At 31.0% G+C, this 20,470-nt stretch overlaps 1 protein-coding gene across 6 annotated transcripts in view; it reads left to right on the plus strand.

The window, feature by feature from the left end:
• Positions 1-20,470, plus strand: part of LOC130447457 (ephrin type-B receptor 1-B) — a 779,444-nt gene that overhangs the window by 744,827 nt on the left and 14,147 nt on the right. For 4 of the 6 annotated variants that reach the window (XM_056784282.1, XM_056784280.1, XM_056784279.1 and 1 more), the window contains 10 exons: positions 3,971-4,116; positions 4,271-4,508; positions 7,384-7,539; positions 9,700-9,863; positions 11,143-11,418; positions 13,257-13,446; positions 13,716-13,898; positions 17,468-17,515; positions 19,221-19,361; positions 19,761-20,011. In XM_056784282.1, the coding sequence (XP_056640260.1) occupies positions 3,971-4,116; positions 4,271-4,508; positions 7,384-7,539; positions 9,700-9,863; positions 11,143-11,418; positions 13,257-13,446; positions 13,716-13,898; positions 17,468-17,515; positions 19,221-19,361; positions 19,761-20,011 (1,793 nt within the window). The remainder of the gene's footprint in view (positions 1-3,970; positions 4,117-4,270; positions 4,509-7,383; positions 7,540-9,699; positions 9,864-11,142; positions 11,419-13,256; positions 13,447-13,715; positions 13,899-17,467; positions 17,516-19,220; positions 19,362-19,760; positions 20,012-20,470) is intronic. The other 2 variants (XM_056784284.1, XM_056784285.1) reach the window with 1 other exon arrangement.

The raw sequence follows: 20,470 nt of genomic DNA on the forward strand, positions 1-20,470 counted from the left end.
AATATAACTTTGTGTAAATGTGGAAAGCATAATTTGATAGATAAATAGATATTGTGAAGTGCAATCATACTATTACTCTTTATATAGAGCCAATATTTTTGAAATTTTTGAATTCAAGTGTTATTAGAAACAATTTCTTTATCAAGGTAAGTTGCATTTCCATTACCAGTAATTCCAGTGTGAGATGGAATACATGAGTGACATGAGCGTTTCAATTGACTGGATAGAAGACAATCAGTAATAGAAGGAACTCATACGAGGATGTATTGATATCTAGTTAGCCTAGACCAGTTCCATGCATAAACAAAATATTGCGTTACCATAGCAACGAACAATAATTTATTAGAAGTATCAGTGTAACGTTTGACGGTAAAAAAAGTAAACTAGAGTTACGCAATAAATTGAAAGAAAAAATATGTCCACCGAAATTGTGAAAATCGAAAAACTGGAGTATCGAGCCAACATCGAGTATCTGTATTTAAAAGGGTTAAGAGGTAAACAGATTTACGAAGATATGCTTAATACCCTTGGTGATCAATATTCTTCGTATGCGACCGTGATAAATTGGACTACAGCTTCATAAGAGGTAAATTTTCCATTGAAGATGATGACCGATCGGGAAGGCCAGTTTCTGTGTCAGTCCCCGAAAATATCTGAAGCACTGAATATTTCATACGAACGCGTTTATCATATAGTTCACGTCAATTTGGAGATGAGAAAAATCGCTGCAAAATGGATCCCCAAATGTTTGAATGTTGGAGAAGGTAATAAAAGCTGTGGAGGTCTGGTTTGCAGAGCAAGAAGAAACATCTTTTTAAGGCCTAGAGACGTTGCAGGTTCGCTGTAATAAATGTATCCAATTAAGAGGAGAATATGTTGAGTAATAAAATATTTTGACATTGAAATTTTGTTTGATTCTATAATAGGCTAAGAATTTTTCAGTATATCCTCATAGGTTCATAATTTTAAGTAACTGCTTTGATTTTTCCCTTATGAGTGCGAGTTTAGAGAGTTACAAGAAGAAGTAGGCGAAAACTTTATTTCTAGGTAAAGGTGCGAGCAATTGTGAAACATATTTTTTAGTAATTTGGGAGTAAGGAAGTTAGTTATGTTAAAAACAGTATTGAAATGATTAGAGGATACTAAGACAGCATCTAAAAGAAAGAAATGTCCTAAAGGAAAGGATGGTTCATTAGCTACAACAGTTCTAGCTAAAAGCTTTAACAAGAGCGATATTGTGAAAATAGTTTAGGTTAGGTTAGATTTGGAGGTAGATATGTGTATAGTAATGATTAAAACTCATGAGAGCTCTACAAAGTCTTACTAATATAATTTCGTTATTATCCATACTCATCATATTTAACTCCCTTAGAGAATTAGATTTGAACTTATGGATATGGTGTCCAACTATAAAATGTTAAATTATAACTGGAAATTTGAAAACAAGGCTTGTTTTTTTATTAAATAATTAGTTAGTACTAAGAAAACGTAGGTATTACAATAAATACTTCACTGTCGACGGAATTCTTAATTGGTAGTTCCGCATTCATGTCTGTAGCATCCCAACAGATGTAACAAACCAGCGTGCATGCCTTAGTTTCTTCAAAAAAATACCCCGTAATTTGAACTTGTCGCCAAGAAATATTATTTTTATGTTTTACTTTATTTTTTGTGTTGATAAAATGAAAATATGTATGATAAACGTTTGTAAGGATAGCCTACGAATTAAAAATTATCATGGCAACGGGCCAAACTGTAAACACAATAAATTTAAATAAGTGACCATTGAACTTGAGAACTAATGATGATTTATCGTGTTTATATGACCCACTTAATAGTTATATATTTGTACTATTATTTCTATTCGATTTGCCTGAATGGATAAATAGTTTATGATTCATAAATACAAAACATTATAACTGTTTTTTGCATTTGATTATTTATTGATATTTTAGAGAAGTAAATCATGGAAAGGTCTTCGTAAATTATGCCGTTAATTAAGAAAAATTTCACTGAATAGTATTATAAATTCAGTTTTACTACACGGTAATTACCATAATAACTTCTTTCACTGTATTAATTAATTCTGAATAGACCACCGCGTTAGATTTTTCTCCTCTTGCTATTTTTGATATTGTCTGAAAACAAAGGGCTGTTTTGTTCCATTGTAGGCAAACGCGGCACCCATCTTGCGCATAGCTTTCTCATGTCTAAATTTCCAGTTAATATGCGATGTACCGCAATTTTTGAAATGCTTACTATGTCCACCAGCTCGCGCACTTTAAGTCGACGATTATCCAATACCGCTTTGTGGATTTGTTATAACATTTCTGTCGTCACCTCATTTGGTCAATCACTGCATAGCTGTGATAATCTAGTTTAGTTTTTATATTGGTTGGGCTGGCTGCCAAACAAATACTAAACAACCTGGCGTCTTCAAACTTGAAACATATGCTTTATAGATTGTGTACTTTCTAATACATTATTTTCAAGCAATTATCTCTAGTTCAGGATATATACTTCTGGGACCATCTTCTTACTGGTGGAATAAAGGCCATATCAGAAATAACTACTTTCATAGATCTACACAGCTTACCATTCTCGTATTCTACTATAAGTTCTGATTTTACAACTTTAAACGCCTACAACTAAGAAACAAGGGGTCGTATAAGAAAATTTTTCCTGTCATATCATTATTTTCACGTTATCTACTCACTCCCGAATTTTTTGCATGAAGTCCTGGAACACCCTGTAATTCAACTAGAAAAACACAAACTTGCAAACTAAATCATAAAGAGAAAAATAATGATGATTTCACCTAAAATGATATCAAAACTTTCGTTCCTCTATCTAGTTATTTCAACTGAAAGACAAATTTTTGTATTTGAAAAGACATTCTAGAAATCGTGCAAATAAATCTGTTGCAAGAAATATGATCCGTTACCTTCTTTATCTAACCAAATAAAAATTAAGATCTTGTCAGAAGTCAACTGTGTTCAAATTTGAACCAGATCTGCTCCATAATACGACCAGATCTGATCGTAAGAAGAGTCAAAATAAGGGAAATATGGCGCTTCAAATAAACAAGAAAATATCACTTTAAGTCATGTAAAGAATTTAGGAACTGCATTGAGTGAAGATAATAATGGATCATCAGAAATAAACAATTGGATAGAATGTTTAAACTAGATCCTACCTCATAAAATCGAAATTGTTGATACCATTGAGCAAACATGAAACGCTGAATGGAAAATATTATTGGGCTGATGCTTTAGAAGGTGACAGTACTGAGTACATTATTGCTATACAATAATAAAAACAAACACTTGAAAGACATTGTAAGTGTTAAATTTTATTAAGTAAGGCTGAATGGGCATCAACACATTATTTGTTTGTAGAAGAATCACAGTTCTATATCAAACTCTATTTTAATATACACACTGTTCAGATCCAATAGTTACTGACGAAATTTAACTCGCCCTCTTTCGCGGATGTGACACTACAGACTGGTAAAAATTAAAAGAAGTGGACTGTACTTCGTGATTAATACCAGGTGCCCGACTGACAATATTTTGTCGACTTAACTTCGGTGTAGTAAAAGATCTCAAAGCTTTAGGCATCAAAGATCGGATATATATAAAAAATGAAAGAAAACATGTTGTGAAGTCGACTTTGACCTGTCTAGGGTTATAAATCTGTGGAAAGAGACAGAAAGCTTAATTATAGAGTTTGATATGATGAAATACTTGATGAAATTCGGGGTTTGTCTAAAACATATTTGATGAAATACATAATATTTTGTAGACCCATACTCAGAGGGGTAGACTTATATTAAATTGAATGTTAATTCAGCCATTTTTATAAGTCACGGTTGCATTAAATGAATAGTGCCCAGTACCCAGAAAGTAATTTCAAGTTATCTTTTAGATTTATCAGTTGGATAAACTTAACTCGATTCATTTTGTTTCAGGTCGGATTGCTGCCGGAGAAGGAAGATTTAATTCAAATAGTGAAGTTAATATTAATACTGAAGTAAAAAGTATCCCTGTGACAAAAAAAGGTGTTTATTTCGCTTTTAGAGACCAAGGGGCATGCATCTCTTTATTAGCTATAAAGGTGAATAAATTTATAAGAACAGAAGATTAAATTATTCTTATTTTCATTTCATCAGATTGAATCTATTTAAAAATTAATAAACGCTGTTTCATTTTTTTCTCTCCGTAGAAAACGTGTAAAAAACTTATTGTTGTTAACAATAAACTTTTTTCAGATTTACTATATTGTTTGTCCGGAGATGACGGTAAATTTCGCCAGATTTCCATCTACTCCTACTGGTAAGGAGATTACACTTATAGAGCAAGCGACTGGAACTTGTGTAAGCAACGCTGAAATAGTAGGTGGTACTCCCACTTATTTATGTAAAGGGGATGGTAAATGGACATTGCCCACTGGGGGATGTAAATGTAAAGCTGGTTTCCAACCTGATATGGATAAACAAACCTGTAATGGTAAGTAATTTCGAAATACTTCCGGTTGAGAATTTTATTTTATATTCTTCTTCCACTTGTAGTTCGCCAGTTACCTATGTGGTCTTGTAAAGTTCCATGTCTCAATTATATATAATACTAAGTCACGATAAGTGGCTATCAATATTCACACAATGACAGCTGAAGATATACTGCACTACATATTAACATATTTTCTTGCATGCATGTAAGAACTGTGATATGTTATTATATTATATCTCATTACAACATGTAAGATATATGTTATTATATTATTAAATCCGTATGCCGTAATAAATTCTAGTAAAACTTGATGCAAAAGAATTAAAGTCTGTATCTGTTTCCTTGGTATTCATTATAAATATGAATTTGCAAAATTTTCGATTGAAATTGTAATTCTTTAGCTATTTCACATACTTCTTCACATATAACAAGTCTTTGAAGACTGACTTTGTATGGTACAGAGACTACCATTCAAGATTGTCCAATAGAACTTTAACAATGAAGATATTTCACATAATCTTTTGATATAAAGAAAAAGTTTTATTATTGGGTTGGGAATTTTCGGAAATCCTGTATATTTTTTGATGTTAATTTGAACCAAAGACATCAATTTATTATTTTTTTCTTCATATATTTGAATCGATCTTTAAAAGCGTCAACGAATAACTAAAATTGTCTAAAATTATTGGATCAAGTTCATTCTCTATATTTCCCAAGACTTTAACCCAATACACGACTGGGGGTTTACAGGACCGTCATTAAAATGTAATTAACCAATCCTAGAAATCCTTTATTTATTAGCTTTTAATACCAATTTAATGATACATTCATTTTGCATTCATCATCCTTCGAAATATTAATTTCCAATCCCGGTGGCATGAGAAAATATTTATTTATGGAGTATTAACTTAGAACACTTAATTTGTAATCCTATTCTTTAGAAAGAATGTAGAATTGAAGTTTTTCTCGAGAATTTCCTTCTAAACATTACATTTCGATCGGATTATATACTATAAAAGTGTTTAAATGGTTTGAATTAATAGATTCAAATTGACGAGTATTCTTATATTTATTCAAATTTTGGGCAAATTCTGAAAGAAAAGACTACATATTTAGAAAAGTTCTATGATTATTTTACCGGATGGACAACTAAGATGGCCGTCGATTATATCTCATGAATGGATTATGAGGATGGTCTCAGGTGTACCTGGCTCAGCAAAGAAAACACAAAATTTTTAGAAAAAAAATATTTTTTTCCTCTTAGCCAAATGCAGCCCTTTTTGTTCAATTTCTTCGCTAAAACGTTGCACTAAGTTCGCATAATATTGATAGGATTTCATTTTTCAAAGTTTGTCAAGGAAAATTAGTCCACGCAAATCCCAAAAAACCGACGTCACGACCTCGCCTGCAGATGGAACAGTATTTGCCTTCTTTGGAGCCGGTTCTCCCTTTTCAGTCCATAGAACCACGTTTCATCCATGGTTTTGAAATGACGCAAATTTTTGTAAAACAATGCCAAACACTGGATAGAAACATCTTCACGTCGTTGTTTTTGTTACATTGTGAGCAAAAGCGGCACCCATCTTGCACACAGCTTTCTCATGTTCAAATTCTCAGTTAATATGCGATATACCGCACTTTTTGAAATACCTACTATGTCTGCTAGCTCGCGCACTTTCAGTCGACAATCATACAGTAGCGCTTTTTGAATTTTCTTAACATTTCTGGAGTGGTTACCTCATTTTGTCGACCACTTCGATGCTGGTCTTCGGCCTCGTTTAAACTCTACTATCAAATATTTTTCTGGAAAGAACACTCTCACCTAGAGTACAATCTAATCCAGCTTTTATATTGGTTAGGCTGAAACCAATATTTTCCATATTCTCAAATTGACTGACAACGTTCACTATTGATGGGTGTCAAACAAATATTAAACAGCGTGGCGTATTTAAACTTGAAACATTTTGTATAGATTGTCTACTTTCTAATATAGTGGTATTGTTGAAGCAACTACCGCCATCTCTAGTTCAGGCCAGATACTTCTGTGACCATCCTCGTTTCTTACAGCTTCAGGAAGTTGCCCCAAGAATTCTTGAAAGTTTTTTCATTTTTTCAATAGAAATCACAATATTTAAAATGTATGAAACAGCATCGTATAGCATTCACGCTGCTAATTAAATATGACTGGCCAACCCGGTACATTATTCAAATGATTAAGAAATCAAGCACATACAACCAGAGATGTGATAATAGTTTTTGTTGATGTTCGTATCTAAACGAATTTAGAAGCAGGAATTATTTAATTTAATATTTTAATACTTACTTTTAAGCAACAATAATCATAACGAAAATAGCAATGTTGTATTCACAAAAATTGTATAAATGAAGTTATTTACCGAAACTAAACATAACTTTCAAAGGCTAAGAAATTTTCTTAGCCTTTGTTTTCTTAAGAGTGAGTAACTGAAATATATGAGTAGAAGTAGATTCCAGACAGAACTACTATACTCTCAATAGTGTTTTTAAATTTAACATAATTTTTTGATTGACCAAAGTAGAAACCGAATGTTAGTTCTTTTATTACTTGAGATATTTACTCGAAAACAATAAAAGTTATCTGATATTTCCCACATTACAGAAATTCATTGGAACCCTTTCAACAATACTTAAATATTAATATATGCTTAAAATTTAGGGCTTTTATAGAAGTTAATAAAAACAATGTGTTAATGTAGTGGTTGGAGTAACATCAACAATTACTGTTAATAATAGAGGAGTTGTTTTGTTATCAATCTTATGAAAGTTTTCTGTGATTTAAGAATTAGGATTGTAATTCCCTTTTATTATGTAATATTTATCTATATTTTGGTTTCAGTGTGTCAACAAGAAACTTACAAGGCTGAAACTGGTGATGGTCCATGTCTTCCATGTCCACCGTTTTCACAAGGACCAGATTATGCTTTAACGGAATGCAGATGCATTTCAGGATATTTTCGAGCGCCGACTGATCCTAAAAATATGTCTTGTACACGTAAGTTTTTAAATATGTAGCTGAAACTACAAATAGTTATTTGTACTTAAAACTGGTTGCCATCAGTTATCAAAAATGCAACTATTAGTATTATCATATCAATAATTATATCTGCATATCTATTTATACAATCTAAATTTAGTTCTCATATCAAAAATTAATAAAACTGGCTCATAAATTCATAAAAATATTGAGACTTGATTAGATAAATAAAGCATAATCCTGAAATTAAAATGAAAAATTGCTGCGATGTGCTCTGAAGTTCATAAAATTTCATACCACAGTAAAAAATTGAAATTTATTAACTTCTCAGCTTCCTGGCTATTAAACAAATATGCAACATGATTGCCAGACTACTCACTAGAAAGTTTCGGATCACACAATAGATTAGAAGAAGTAGTTTAGTCTCCAAGATTCTGGTCTCTACAGCGATGGAAAAACTCAAACAACTGGAAGAGACCACTCATTTAAAATTCACCCGAATAGATCAACAGAAAACACGGTTTAATGAATTTCTTACCCAGTCACTCTCTGAACATGGATATTCCTGGACTCACCTGTATCGTTTCAACTCCATTGAAAGTCCTATAAGTCTATACTGCAACAGCGGTAGAACACACAGAGAAAAATGAGTTCAGACTTCTGACAGAAACTGGACTACTTTTGCCACGATCCTTACGCGGATAGAAAGATTTTAAAAAGTAGAAGCAGAAAGAGGTGTGGTTTTAATGGATAAGGTGTCCTCCGAAACGAGGAAGTCTCGTACATTCTTCGTAAAAAGTATTCCCACGCCTCTCAAAAAATAAAGATTCTGTTACTTAGAATATTTAGATTAAGTTTATATTATTTCAATAGAAACAAAATAAATATTTTAGTTTACTCTTCTACAGTTTCATACTTTATTATTTAATCTTTTATTTCTGTCAATTTTAAGCTAGAGATATTCTTTCAAAAAGAATTACTAGAATAAACAATAAAAAGTAATATTATCATAGAAAGTATAAACATAATCCATTAGAGAAATTTGTTCAACATACATTAATAAATATCAATTATTGACTGAAAAATCTAATAAACTAGTAAATATAACTTTGACTTAATGTTTTTCTCATTAAATCTTATTGAATGTGGAAATATTTAAGCTTCTAGAAAAATGGTCTAAATAAATTATGCAACCCTGAAATAATGATGGGCTATTATTCAAAATTTTATTATTAAAAAAAATTACCACCATTACCTTAAACAAATAGTAAAACTATTGACATGAATTGAAGAGTTTATTGCCTATTATCAATCATTTGGAATTGCTTTTAATATTTTTTATATTCAATATAAAATTTCAATTTTGACAGGGCCAGGTTTCTAATAGACACCGGCCTATGGGTGCATGCTTCCACGGGGCTCACAGCCGAGAGAAAAAAATATAATCTGAGTTTGCAATTCAAGAATCAGTACTCAGGTGCACCATTTTAATTCTGTCATTCTCTTCTCAGGCCTGAGGATCTGTAGGGTTTGCCGAAACATATTGCTTTGTTTTGCTTTGCGAATATAATCTAGATGCAGTATCTTGTACTGTACAGAGTTCATGTTTCTATGATTGCGAGAATGCTCTGCGGATTGGATCGTTTTGTTTCAATCCCTCGAACGTGAGCTCACTATTCAATAGAAAAACATTTTCTTAAGCCCAGAACAAAGTAAATTCCTCAAAAATCTTGCAATGATAAAAATGCATCGTAGAGTAGTTTTAAGCAATTAACATATAGGCATGATATAATTCTTCAATGAAGGTTTTAAAGAAAGTTTAACCAGACTAGGGGACTGAAAAAAATTATTGGGTCTACAGCGCCAAAATGCTGAATCCAGCCCTGTAGTTTTGGAAAGAAACCCTTTACGTAGACTATACCTTAGTAATAAGGAGATAAATGACTCGCTGTACATAGATGAGATAATTTCTATTGTTTTCTATTTATATAATCGAGAAAAATAATTATCATTCTTGTGTACATTTATAGTAGATCATTTCAGTAAATAAAATTATTTGACAACCAATGTTTTCAATTAAAACAACAAATGTAAGGAGAAGAAGAAATTGCCAGTTATTTATTTAAACAAACGTCTTGTGTTTTTATATTATAATAATTTGTTTATTTATTGCTTCAGAACCACCGTCTGCACCACAGAATCTAACAGTTAGCTTCGTCGATCAATCTACAGTTATCTTAAGTTGGTTACCTCCAGAAAATCTCGGCGGAAGACTAGACACTGTATACAGAATAAAATGCGATGCCTGCAGTTTAGGTTTGGTCCAGTATAATCCAAGTATGGTAAGTTTTTTTTTAAATATGTATTAGAGTATAATCATTATCCCAACTCAGTATTTTGGGTTTCTTCCGTCATGCTAACCCTGTGTGATTTCTCAGTCAACTTTAATATCATCTTAACTATCAGGATGTATATTTTGATGTTGATTTTGTATTTAGATAACTCAAATTTCTATTGTTGAATATAGGGATTACAAAGAAATAACAAATGTCCTACCTTTGCTATTTTAATATTTTCATTGACATTATTAATAGTCAATACTAACCTCATTGAAATATATTTATGACTATTAAAAATCATTTACAAAACTACTAGATTGGTTATGGATACCATAAAATAAGACTGTCAAGAGATAATGAACCATAAATAATAATAATTAAGCTGATTCTTCTTGGGACCGAATGAGAAAATCTGCTAGTACTTAGAAACTTAGAATTAAAGTATTTCAGAATATAAACTCAAAAAGTCCTTGTAGTGAAAACAAACGTCAACTCATATTGAAGACAATATGAGTAGTTATCTTATGACTTTAGAGGCAGAGAGTAAGGATCAAGTAGGTACAAACAAAAAGTAGCACTTGTGAATAATATAGACTCATTTAGTTTAAGTGATTCTGTTCGCATTCATTCTACACACATGATCCAACCACCTGATTCTTTGGGCTTCGACTTTTTGCATAATGTAATATTAGGCTCGTTATATATTTCTTTCAGCTCCGCGTTTGTTCTTTTTTATGACTCATTGTCTATTTTCACACCCCCATTATTTTTCGAAGTTTCATCCTCTCCCATACTTCTGTTTTTTCAGCACTCCTCTTGGTAAGCACCCAAAACTCACATCCATACAGTACATTATTGTTTTGTACAATCTAATCTTAGTTGCTTTGGAAATTGCTTTTACTTTAAGAATATTATTCAAGGATCCCATTATTCTACCGCCCTTTACTAAGATATTCCTCGTTTTTCGTTCTGAAAGGTCTCTTTTCCATCTGATTCTTCCTTTACCGTTACATTTCCATATATTTAGATTTTTGCCGTTCATCCTAAGGCCGAATCTTTTTGATTCTTTTTGCAGTCTACTATAGACTTTTTCCAATTCCCCCCGGGATCTGGCTTGATTATTGGTATAATTCCTGAAATAGTTGGTTATTACAGAAATTAGAAAATATGTTCCAAATTCTTCAAAATAATTAACCTCTTTGTTTTTTATGTAACCATAATTGTACTAAAGATGCAACATCTGCGTTCACATTTTTCATTGGATAACTCTTAATACTTTTAGGAAAACTTCAACGAAACCCGCATCACTATCAGCGGTCTCAACGCGGTAACCACATACCGCTTTCAAATTTTCGCAGAAAACGGGGTGTCACATATGGCTGTGAGGGAATCTCCTGAATATGCCGATATTGTGGTCACCACGGAAGCATCCGTTGCCAGTAGTATTACCAATATCAGGGTAACTTCTGTTAAAAGTACAGATATTACATTGGCTTGGGACGCTCCAACTTCCAGCGACGGTTCAGATATTGAAAATGATTTAGTAGAAGCATATGAAGTAAGTATTTTTTTGCTAAATTGTAACTGTAATACCGTATGTCGCCGTATGGTTTGTCCTAATTTCCAACATTTTTTTATAGAAATATGCAAATATCATCTAAATTTCCTTAAGTTTAGTTTGAAAGATTTCACTTTTTCATCAGTATAAAAATTGATAAATCATCGTAAATTTTACAGAATGACAAGTTATTAAAAATAAAGCTTCTTGTGATATAAGAAAAAATTACAGTCCATTCATACATTTAGGCATATTAATATTTTCATTCAAATGAATTTGTAGTTTATGGTGATATTTAAAATATTTATAGAAATAATTATCCATACAGTTTACTGTAGAATCAACTTGCTCTTGATTTTGTTACATTGATTTTACGGATTTTAATGTTTTTTATAGTGATAACGTCACTTGTTATTTATTAATTCAATAACATAAAATTTTGATATTCCTCATTCATATAAAACTTCTAAAACTCTGATTGAAGGAACTTAAGGAAGTGAAGGTCTGTAATCTCTACTTTGTATTTCTTATTTTAAAATTCAATTTCTATATAATTTGTTAATATATCTTCCAAAACTTACAACGTTTATGTATAAAAGTTTGTTTTTTCCATCATAAAAGTCAACAAAACTGAAAATGAGCATTTGATGAGATTTAATTCTCTTTTCAAGCCTTAATAAATGAACATATGAATAACTGGTAACCGGATACATTAAATATATTTAACATTTTGATTAATTTTCTAAATCCCGGAAAATCTATTAATTGGCGACAAAGTAATATCGGGTTTGTAGTATAAAATACAACGCTCCTTTTTTAAATAACAATAATTTTTAATCAATTATATGTTTTCCATTTTGCTCAATGACCTTTAGCCATCTTTCTTTCAGCTGCATGATTCCGCGCTCATACAATTGAAGGTCATCGTCATTTGTAAAAGTTTGACCATTCAAAGAGTTCCACAAACTTCGATTTGACAATACTGGCCGTTTTTATTGATTGTTTCATCCAGTTTCATTAATTGTTGACGGTAAACATCAGAATTAATCGTTTGGTTCCTTGGAAGCAGCTCAAAAAACAAAACACCTTTGTAATGCCATCAAACTGAGCATGAGCTTTTTTGTTGCTTTCACCTTTCGATGTGGTTTGTGCTGGTTCAATGTGTTAGCTTCATGATCGTTTACGAACTATGTTACACTACAGGACCCATTTTTCATCACCAGTGATGATTCTTTTCAAGAAACGGTCGGTTTCATTTCGCTTAAGCTGCACATTGCAAATCTTGATTCTTTGTGTTAAACGAATTTCTTTCAATTCGAGACGTACTCAAATATCAAGCTTCTTAACTAGCCCAAGATATTTTAAGTGTTTTTCAATTGTTGTTTGCGATACATGTAGCCTCTCTGCAACCGCGCGAACAGTTATATGACCAACCTCTTCAATTATGACTTTGATTTGGTCATACTAACTTTAATAGGCGGACCAGAACGTTGCTCACCTTTGAGGGAATTTTTTATACCAATGCGCTGTGTTAAGCAATCAGCACCATAAACTTCACATATTTTTTTGTGAGCCGTAGCAGCTTTCTTTTCTTTACGGAAATAAAAAAGTAAAATATGCCGAAAATGTTCTACTCTGCACTACCTGTTTATAAAGTTACGTCAATGTGACCAGTATCACTTGACAAACGGCAAAGTACAGCACTAACATAACTTATTCAAAAAATAGAGCAAGCCTCTCTATCAGTAAAAAAAGAAAGTACTTACTTGCCAACCTTATATATCAGAAGTACTGTTTTTAAAAATTGAAAAACGTATATAACATATTTCAATTTATAGGTGCGTTGGTTTCAACGAAACGACATTGACTACAGCAATAACAGTTTGCTGACTTCTGATTTATCAGCTACTATTACGGGTCTACAACAGAGAACTGAATATGGGCTGCAGGTTAGAGCTAAAACACAAAGAGGATGGGGAGCATACTCTCCTGTCATATTCAAAACTACAGGTCAAATGCTGAATCCAGGTGAGTCCTAATAACAATAATAATCAGTTTTGTAGTTGAAAATAATAATAAACTATCTGAAAATTTTGGGAAAAGTTTCAGAAATCTCTTTTAAATTATCAAACCTTTCAGTATACTATTAGAATAATTTTTTATAGCATTCCCAAAGATATCATATATTTACTAATTTTTCACATTCGTCCAAAGGAAATTTTTTAGGGGCTTAATTTGTTATAATTTTACTTTTATTAAATATCTATTTTTCATATGATTATTATTTTTTATTTTAGCATATATTGGTGACGAAGAAGGTCTAAGATTGCAATTGGTAGCTGGAGGAATAGTAGCTGTTGTAGTAATTCTGGTTGCAGTCATAGTTTTGACGGTGGTTTTCCTCAGATCTAGATCTAACGATGAATGTAACAAAAAACAACCAAGCGATTGTGATACTTTGGAATATCGAAATGGAGAAGGTATACAAATTTGTTTTGTATATGTATTTAATATTGAGGGGGTTTCTAAGGAAAGCGGAAAGTATTACTAACGTTCGGAACAGCTTTATTTAAAAATTTTCGTTTTCAGATTTTATTTTCAATTGGGGTAAGCACAATATAGTGACTAACCATGTACGTGTTTTATTAGAATGAGTACGGAACTTTCCAACTATTGTTACAAATATTTCTCGTTTGCAAGGAATTTGATTAGGATTTTCCAATGGAAACCAAAACTTTCAAAATATTCAACTTTTTCATCAATTAAAAAAATTAATCTAAAGGTTAATGAAATTAAATGATTATTGTATGAGGTTGAACTTTGTTGTTATAATTATTCGAGAGATTTAAAATGATCAAATCCAGTTATCACTTCAAATTGTAAATGATACAAGAATATTTTTTGAAATATTTTTCTCCTGCTAACATTCCAATTTCAGAAGTTGCTATTTACAACACAATATTAACAATGGGAATAGAATGCTTTTTCACAAAATATTTTGGTTTCATTTACAATAAATGTAAAAGCCAGGTCTGAAATTAAATTTACAGAAAACATTTTTTTTAATATAAAATCTTAAAAGTATTTAGTATGTCAGATTAAAGATTAACATGTCTCCATATTTTCTTTATTTGAAAGAATCCAGGCTTGGGCCCATTTTTAAAGATAATATGAAGAATTTAAAATTTATATCTAGCCTACTGTGAGTTGACAATTGAATTATTGAATATATAAAAAATTATTTGAAAAAATTGTTTTTAATACATATATCAACCCCAAATACTACTGTTAATTATTAGTTGCATTAATATATCAAATAATTCTGTTCCGATACAAAATGTGCATTGATAGAAGAAATTTCCCCTAGCAAAATAGGATGATTGCACGCTAGAAATACAATTTTTCATTACAAACAATATTGCACTGAAGTGACGTCCTTCAAAATATGCTAGAATTTGCAAAAATAGACGGCACAAAATTTACCCTTTGAATTAGTTTCAAGAAAGTTTAGAAATATAACGTTTCATGTTAAAAATTACTAATAGTTGATAACGTTACATTTCATAACTTGAATAATCGTGATGTTTTTTCTGCGAGACAGAGGATAGAAAACGACACCAAAATTACTCTAAGAGTTATTTCACTGAAAATGATAATAAGAAAAAATAAACATATTTATATAAAAAAACCATGATATTAAATTTAGAAAGTTTATGTATGATTTCATTTAATGTTGCATTGAAAAAGGCAAGGGTTAAACTAATTTGTATAAATCTGTACAAATCATGCAAGAATATTAAAATGTTATGATTGAATTTTTTCTTAACTAAACATCTTTTAAAAAATCAACAATTATTATTAAAAAAAATTATATTTTATAATATTCGTTAACCAATTATCTTGGAGTCTCAGTAGGATATTTATGATTTAGATTGATATTCAAAATTGTCTCAAAAAAATTTCCTAATTTTAATGAAACGTTGCCAAGGTCCAAATTAGATTAGATAAAAAATCAAAGGAGTTTATTCATATGTTCCCATTTGCTACAGCTCTTCATATAGTCCCAGATAAGTTTCCTTAAAATTTGCTCTCTTGACTATCACTTGAAATTAACTATTTCAAAAAAAATTAATTTTGTTCAAAAAGAATTTCATACAGGACGTTAACAAAAAATCGGGTGAATTATTTTATTGCAAACGTAATAAACAGGTATTTGATCTTTTTCAATAAACTAATCACTAGCTATTATACTGGAAGCATTCTATGAGACTTGTTTTGGGATAGCATACCTCTACTATTGTAGCTGTAGAAATAATGTTAAAATGTCTATTTATGCACAAATCAGAAAGAAAAATGTTTGCTTATTTTTCAAGTCTGTTTCTTCGCCATCTTCGCATTATTCCTTGCCCTTAACTGATTTATTTTCACATTTAATTCACTCACATGGCACATTTGCTGATGACACAGTGGTATTGGCTATACATGAGGATCCAATAATAGCTTCTTCCAATCCCCAGGACCACTTATTCCAGATCGAAGAATGGCTCGAAAGGTGGAGAATAGAAATTAATGAATACAAATCCCAGCGCAAAACATTTACCCTAAGAAAAAGCCAATGTTCTTCAGTTACTATTAACAACATAGTGATACCCTTAACTTCTTGTGTCAAATACCTGGGAATACACTCTCAACTTAATTAGAGGGAACACCTAGCCAAGAAACGAAAGCAAGTCAACCTAAAGCTCCGAAAACTCTAGTGGCTACTCGTGAGAAGATCGCCAGTCTCACAACAGAATAAAATATTATATACGGCAGTCATCATACCCATCTGGACCTACGGAATAGAATTATGGTACAAATCTAGTATTGCTCTGATACAACGAGGACAATCTAATATCCTTCGATCACTAGTCAATGCACCATGGCATGTCACAAACAAATTGATCCCCCAAAATATTCGTATTCCAACAATACAAGAGACAGTACAAGATAGAAGCCGTAACCACTACATAAAGCTGCACAGTCCTCCTAATCTATTACTACAACCACTAACCCAAGAACCAAACAATAGAAGACTGAAACAAAACTTGCCAATAGATCTCAGATAAAGTGCAAGAGATCTTCTCACTGGAGAAATCTCATCAGGACATTCCCAAGACCAACCTAAAGGTTCACAACCAACAGAATAGCTCATAGAAGATGTATTTCTGATTGTTGTTAATAATATGAAAAAAATAACTCACGCCATTTCTAAAGAGTTTCCAAAGTCAGTACATTATTATCATAGACAAATGGTAATGTTTCATAAGCTTTGTTGGTTATTTTTTCAAATGAATGCATTATTTAAGAAATGCATCAAGACAGACATTGCGAACACAATCTCAAGGCAATAGTAACAGACTGACAAGCTGAAACGGGTTCAAATTGGTCACCATTTCTCTCAACACATGAGGGTAAAAGATATATTAGTTGAAATAAATGCAGTATAAGGAATTGTTGATATAAAAATCTATTTACTGTATGTTTTGATCAAACCTCGTATAGATGGTAATTGTTGATTTTAGTTGAATATATGAAAAAAATCTTTAACCCCTATTATAAATCCAACATATGTTTCCTTATTTCCACTTTTTTAAGGTAGCGGCTAATTTCTGTGTAAAAGTTGATATTTTGAATATGTATGCACATTAGTATCCATCAAAACTAACATGAAGATATTAGATTGTTTCACAGAATAAGTTGGAACTATTCAGTTACAGTGTGTTTATCATTTTCAGCCTGAAATAACAATTATATATATTTTAATAAAACTTAACTCGTAGAAAAAATTATTAATTATAACACCTTTACTGCACTTTCACGCCATCCCTATATCCTTAAAGGACTGGTAGTCACTTACAGTAAGTTTAGGAATAGTTCCTCCCATTCTTATGTGTCGTTTTTTTAAATTCCAGTGTTCATTGTTATAACAATTATTATTTTGCCGTTTTTTATGTTTTTTGTTTTTGTTTATGTTTGTTTTGCTTTATTTGTGCTCTTTTATTTCTAGTTCATCATAGTTTGGATAATCCTCCTATAGTTGCCACGCATACAAACGGTAATTATGTATTTTGCGATGTGTAACTGACTAACATTTTGTTTGTGATAATTAACAATTGTAAATATTATTTTGTAATATCACTAAATATTCAAATTCTTTTATAAAACTTTTCAACTGCAAACGCTAAAAGTTGTGTGTGGGTTCCTTACAATTGAAATTTTGATAATTAATTCAGGTGTCGATTAATCGATAAAATTCGAATATATAATTTATAATAATCGTATACAGGATGATTCATAAAATAGAATAAGTTTATATGAGAAATAACCTATATTTACTCATTTTTTCATATCCCAAAATAATAAATAAATGCAAAAATACATCAAACAATTGTTAAATACATAAATTGAATTTTAATATCATATATACTTAAATACATTATTAAATTTTTCTTGTCTATCAAATTATTGAAGTAGTTTCATATTTCATATGTCTTACTATAACCGTTAAATGAGGTAATGTTAATTATATTATATCTTTATAAGTTTGTGATTTGATTCACAAATATCAAAATCTAAGTATGGTTATTAATAAACTTATGATCAGTTAATGTAAAAAATAATAAAAAACTAATAAATCACCCTGTATTTGAGGGGTCTAAATGCAAGGCCGTTCCTACCGGTGGGGTATTGCATGTCCATCACGCAGACGGCCACTCAAAACCGATTTTATACAAATTTAAATTAAAAAAAATAAGTAATTTGGGAATAAAATGCAAGCCACTTTACACCACTTTATTGTTAGTCGAAATCCCAATTTTTGTTTTATTTTATAAAACTGTTATTGATAATTTTTTTAACGTAAATATATTTGCTAATTACTGGGGGGAGGCGGTCTATTTTATTTTTCACGCAGGTGGTCAAGAAGCTAGGAACGGCCCTGTCTAATGCATAACTTTTCACAAGAGAAGACAATATTTCAAGATTTATTTATTAGGAAAATATGCATAGAAGCGGTTTTGCATTTAAGGTTTGGATAGAGGCGGAACTGTATTTCATTTATTAGGATAGATGTGTTTTTTTCCACCACTGTCAACATGGTTGAGTTTACCCAAGACATGTGTAGTACATGTAACGCAACTTTACAGTTTGGGGCGAACTATTTGCTTTATTTTAATTAGTGTCAAACAACATGAGATCAAAAATTAAACAATTATTTTTATTTTTAGCCTCTTATTACAGAAGTAAAATAATGAAATGTTCTGAAGAAAAGATTTTGTCACTTACTTTTATAATATAGATTAACTGGAGCAATGCTTATTTCCATTTTATACGTCGAAAACACAAGAAATTCAATTAAATATCACAAGACTCAAAAGGATTTTTTGTAAGGGATAAAAGCAGTTTTGACATATACTGTAAATAAAGTATATAAGTGTTGACTGACTAAAAAATCTATTATTTTTTGGACAGAGGCGCATTTACACTTAAATCCTTGTTTACCTAAAAAGTTCTCTAAAGAAAACGTTTTGTGACCTTGTAGAACATTTTTGCGATTTCTTAATTTTACCTATCGTTGGACTTATATTTCTACTAATATTTATTAATTTTGCATGGTTTCTATTAATTGTTCGGTTATTAAAAATAACTATCTTCTTTCATGCTTGGTTTTTCATTAATATTGATTTTTAGTTATTTCATGAAATAATAAAATATATTTGTCTACTTTGTTATTGCAAATAAATATTGTTGGCATATTATAGTGACGACGCCATTGTTCACTGGAATCAGTGGTTCATCAAGAACTTACATTGATCCACATACATACGAAGATCCCAATCAGGCAGTACGGGAATTTGCTAGAGAAATAGATGCTAGCTGCATTACGATTGAGGCAATTATAGGTAAAATTCTATTTCAAGATACAAATCTTTCATTTCCTTTTATTTACTTTCATTTACTTTTATTATAAGGGAATGTTTCAAAATCATCCAACCTGTGGTTGTTTTTTGAAATTCCCTATTACCTAAAAAAATTCACATCAATTTTTTTGAGGAAAAGTTAAATGGATGATTTGTCATTTTCTCTCTATTTGACAAAGTCGATAAGAAAAGTAAGGTCTTTAAAAATACTGATCTTTGTTTAATATGTATCTGAAAGCCAACAATAATGAATACTGATTTGGTATTATTCTCCAATTTTCAGAAAATAAATAGCTCTTCATATACCCAATAGAATTACAAACTATTTTTTTATTTAAGTTAGAATATCAACAATGGAATTTTTTCTATGTTTTGTTCAAGGAGGAGGAGAGTTCGGAGACGTATGTAGGGGCAAACTGAAAATGAGCAATGTAGATATCGACGTAGCCATAAAAACTCTAAAGGCTGGTTCATTGGACAAGTCTCGCAACGATTTTCTTACAGAAGCTTCTATAATGGGACAGTTTGAACACCCAAACGTTATATTTTTACAAGGAGTTGTTACAAAATCTAATCCAGTCATGATCATCACAGAATATATGGAAAATGGGTCACTTGATACCTTCCTAAGGGTAAGTAATACGATTGAATATATTTGGTTAAATTGAAATATGTAAAATTAACTAATTTCATGTGGTTTCTACCATTTGTGCCTTCATATCACCTATTTATTCATTCTTTTGAGAATATATTCATAACTGTTCCCAATATTTTTGGTTTTGTCATCATCTGAGGTGTTAAATTACCCAACAGCAATCTAGCAAATCTAACCCAGTTAGATAAGGTTCCATCCTTAATTCCAAGTTTCCGTCGATAAGATGACTTCTCAGTTTACTCTTGATAATGTTCATGCTTGAAAAAGATTGTTCACATATATATGAAGTACCAAAAAGGGAAAGAACAGCAAACGCGAGCTTTTTCGGCTGAACATAAGTGACAAGATTGAAAATGATAATGTCTTCCTTCCCAGGTCATCCTAAGTGACAGGAATACTATTCCAATTGTTAAAAATAATCATGTCTTCCTTCTCC

The sequence above is a fragment of the Diorhabda sublineata genome, chromosome 8 (assembly GCF_026230105.1).
Source record: "Diorhabda sublineata isolate icDioSubl1.1 chromosome 8, icDioSubl1.1, whole genome shotgun sequence".
NCBI lineage: Eukaryota > Metazoa > Arthropoda > Insecta > Coleoptera > Chrysomelidae > Diorhabda > Diorhabda sublineata.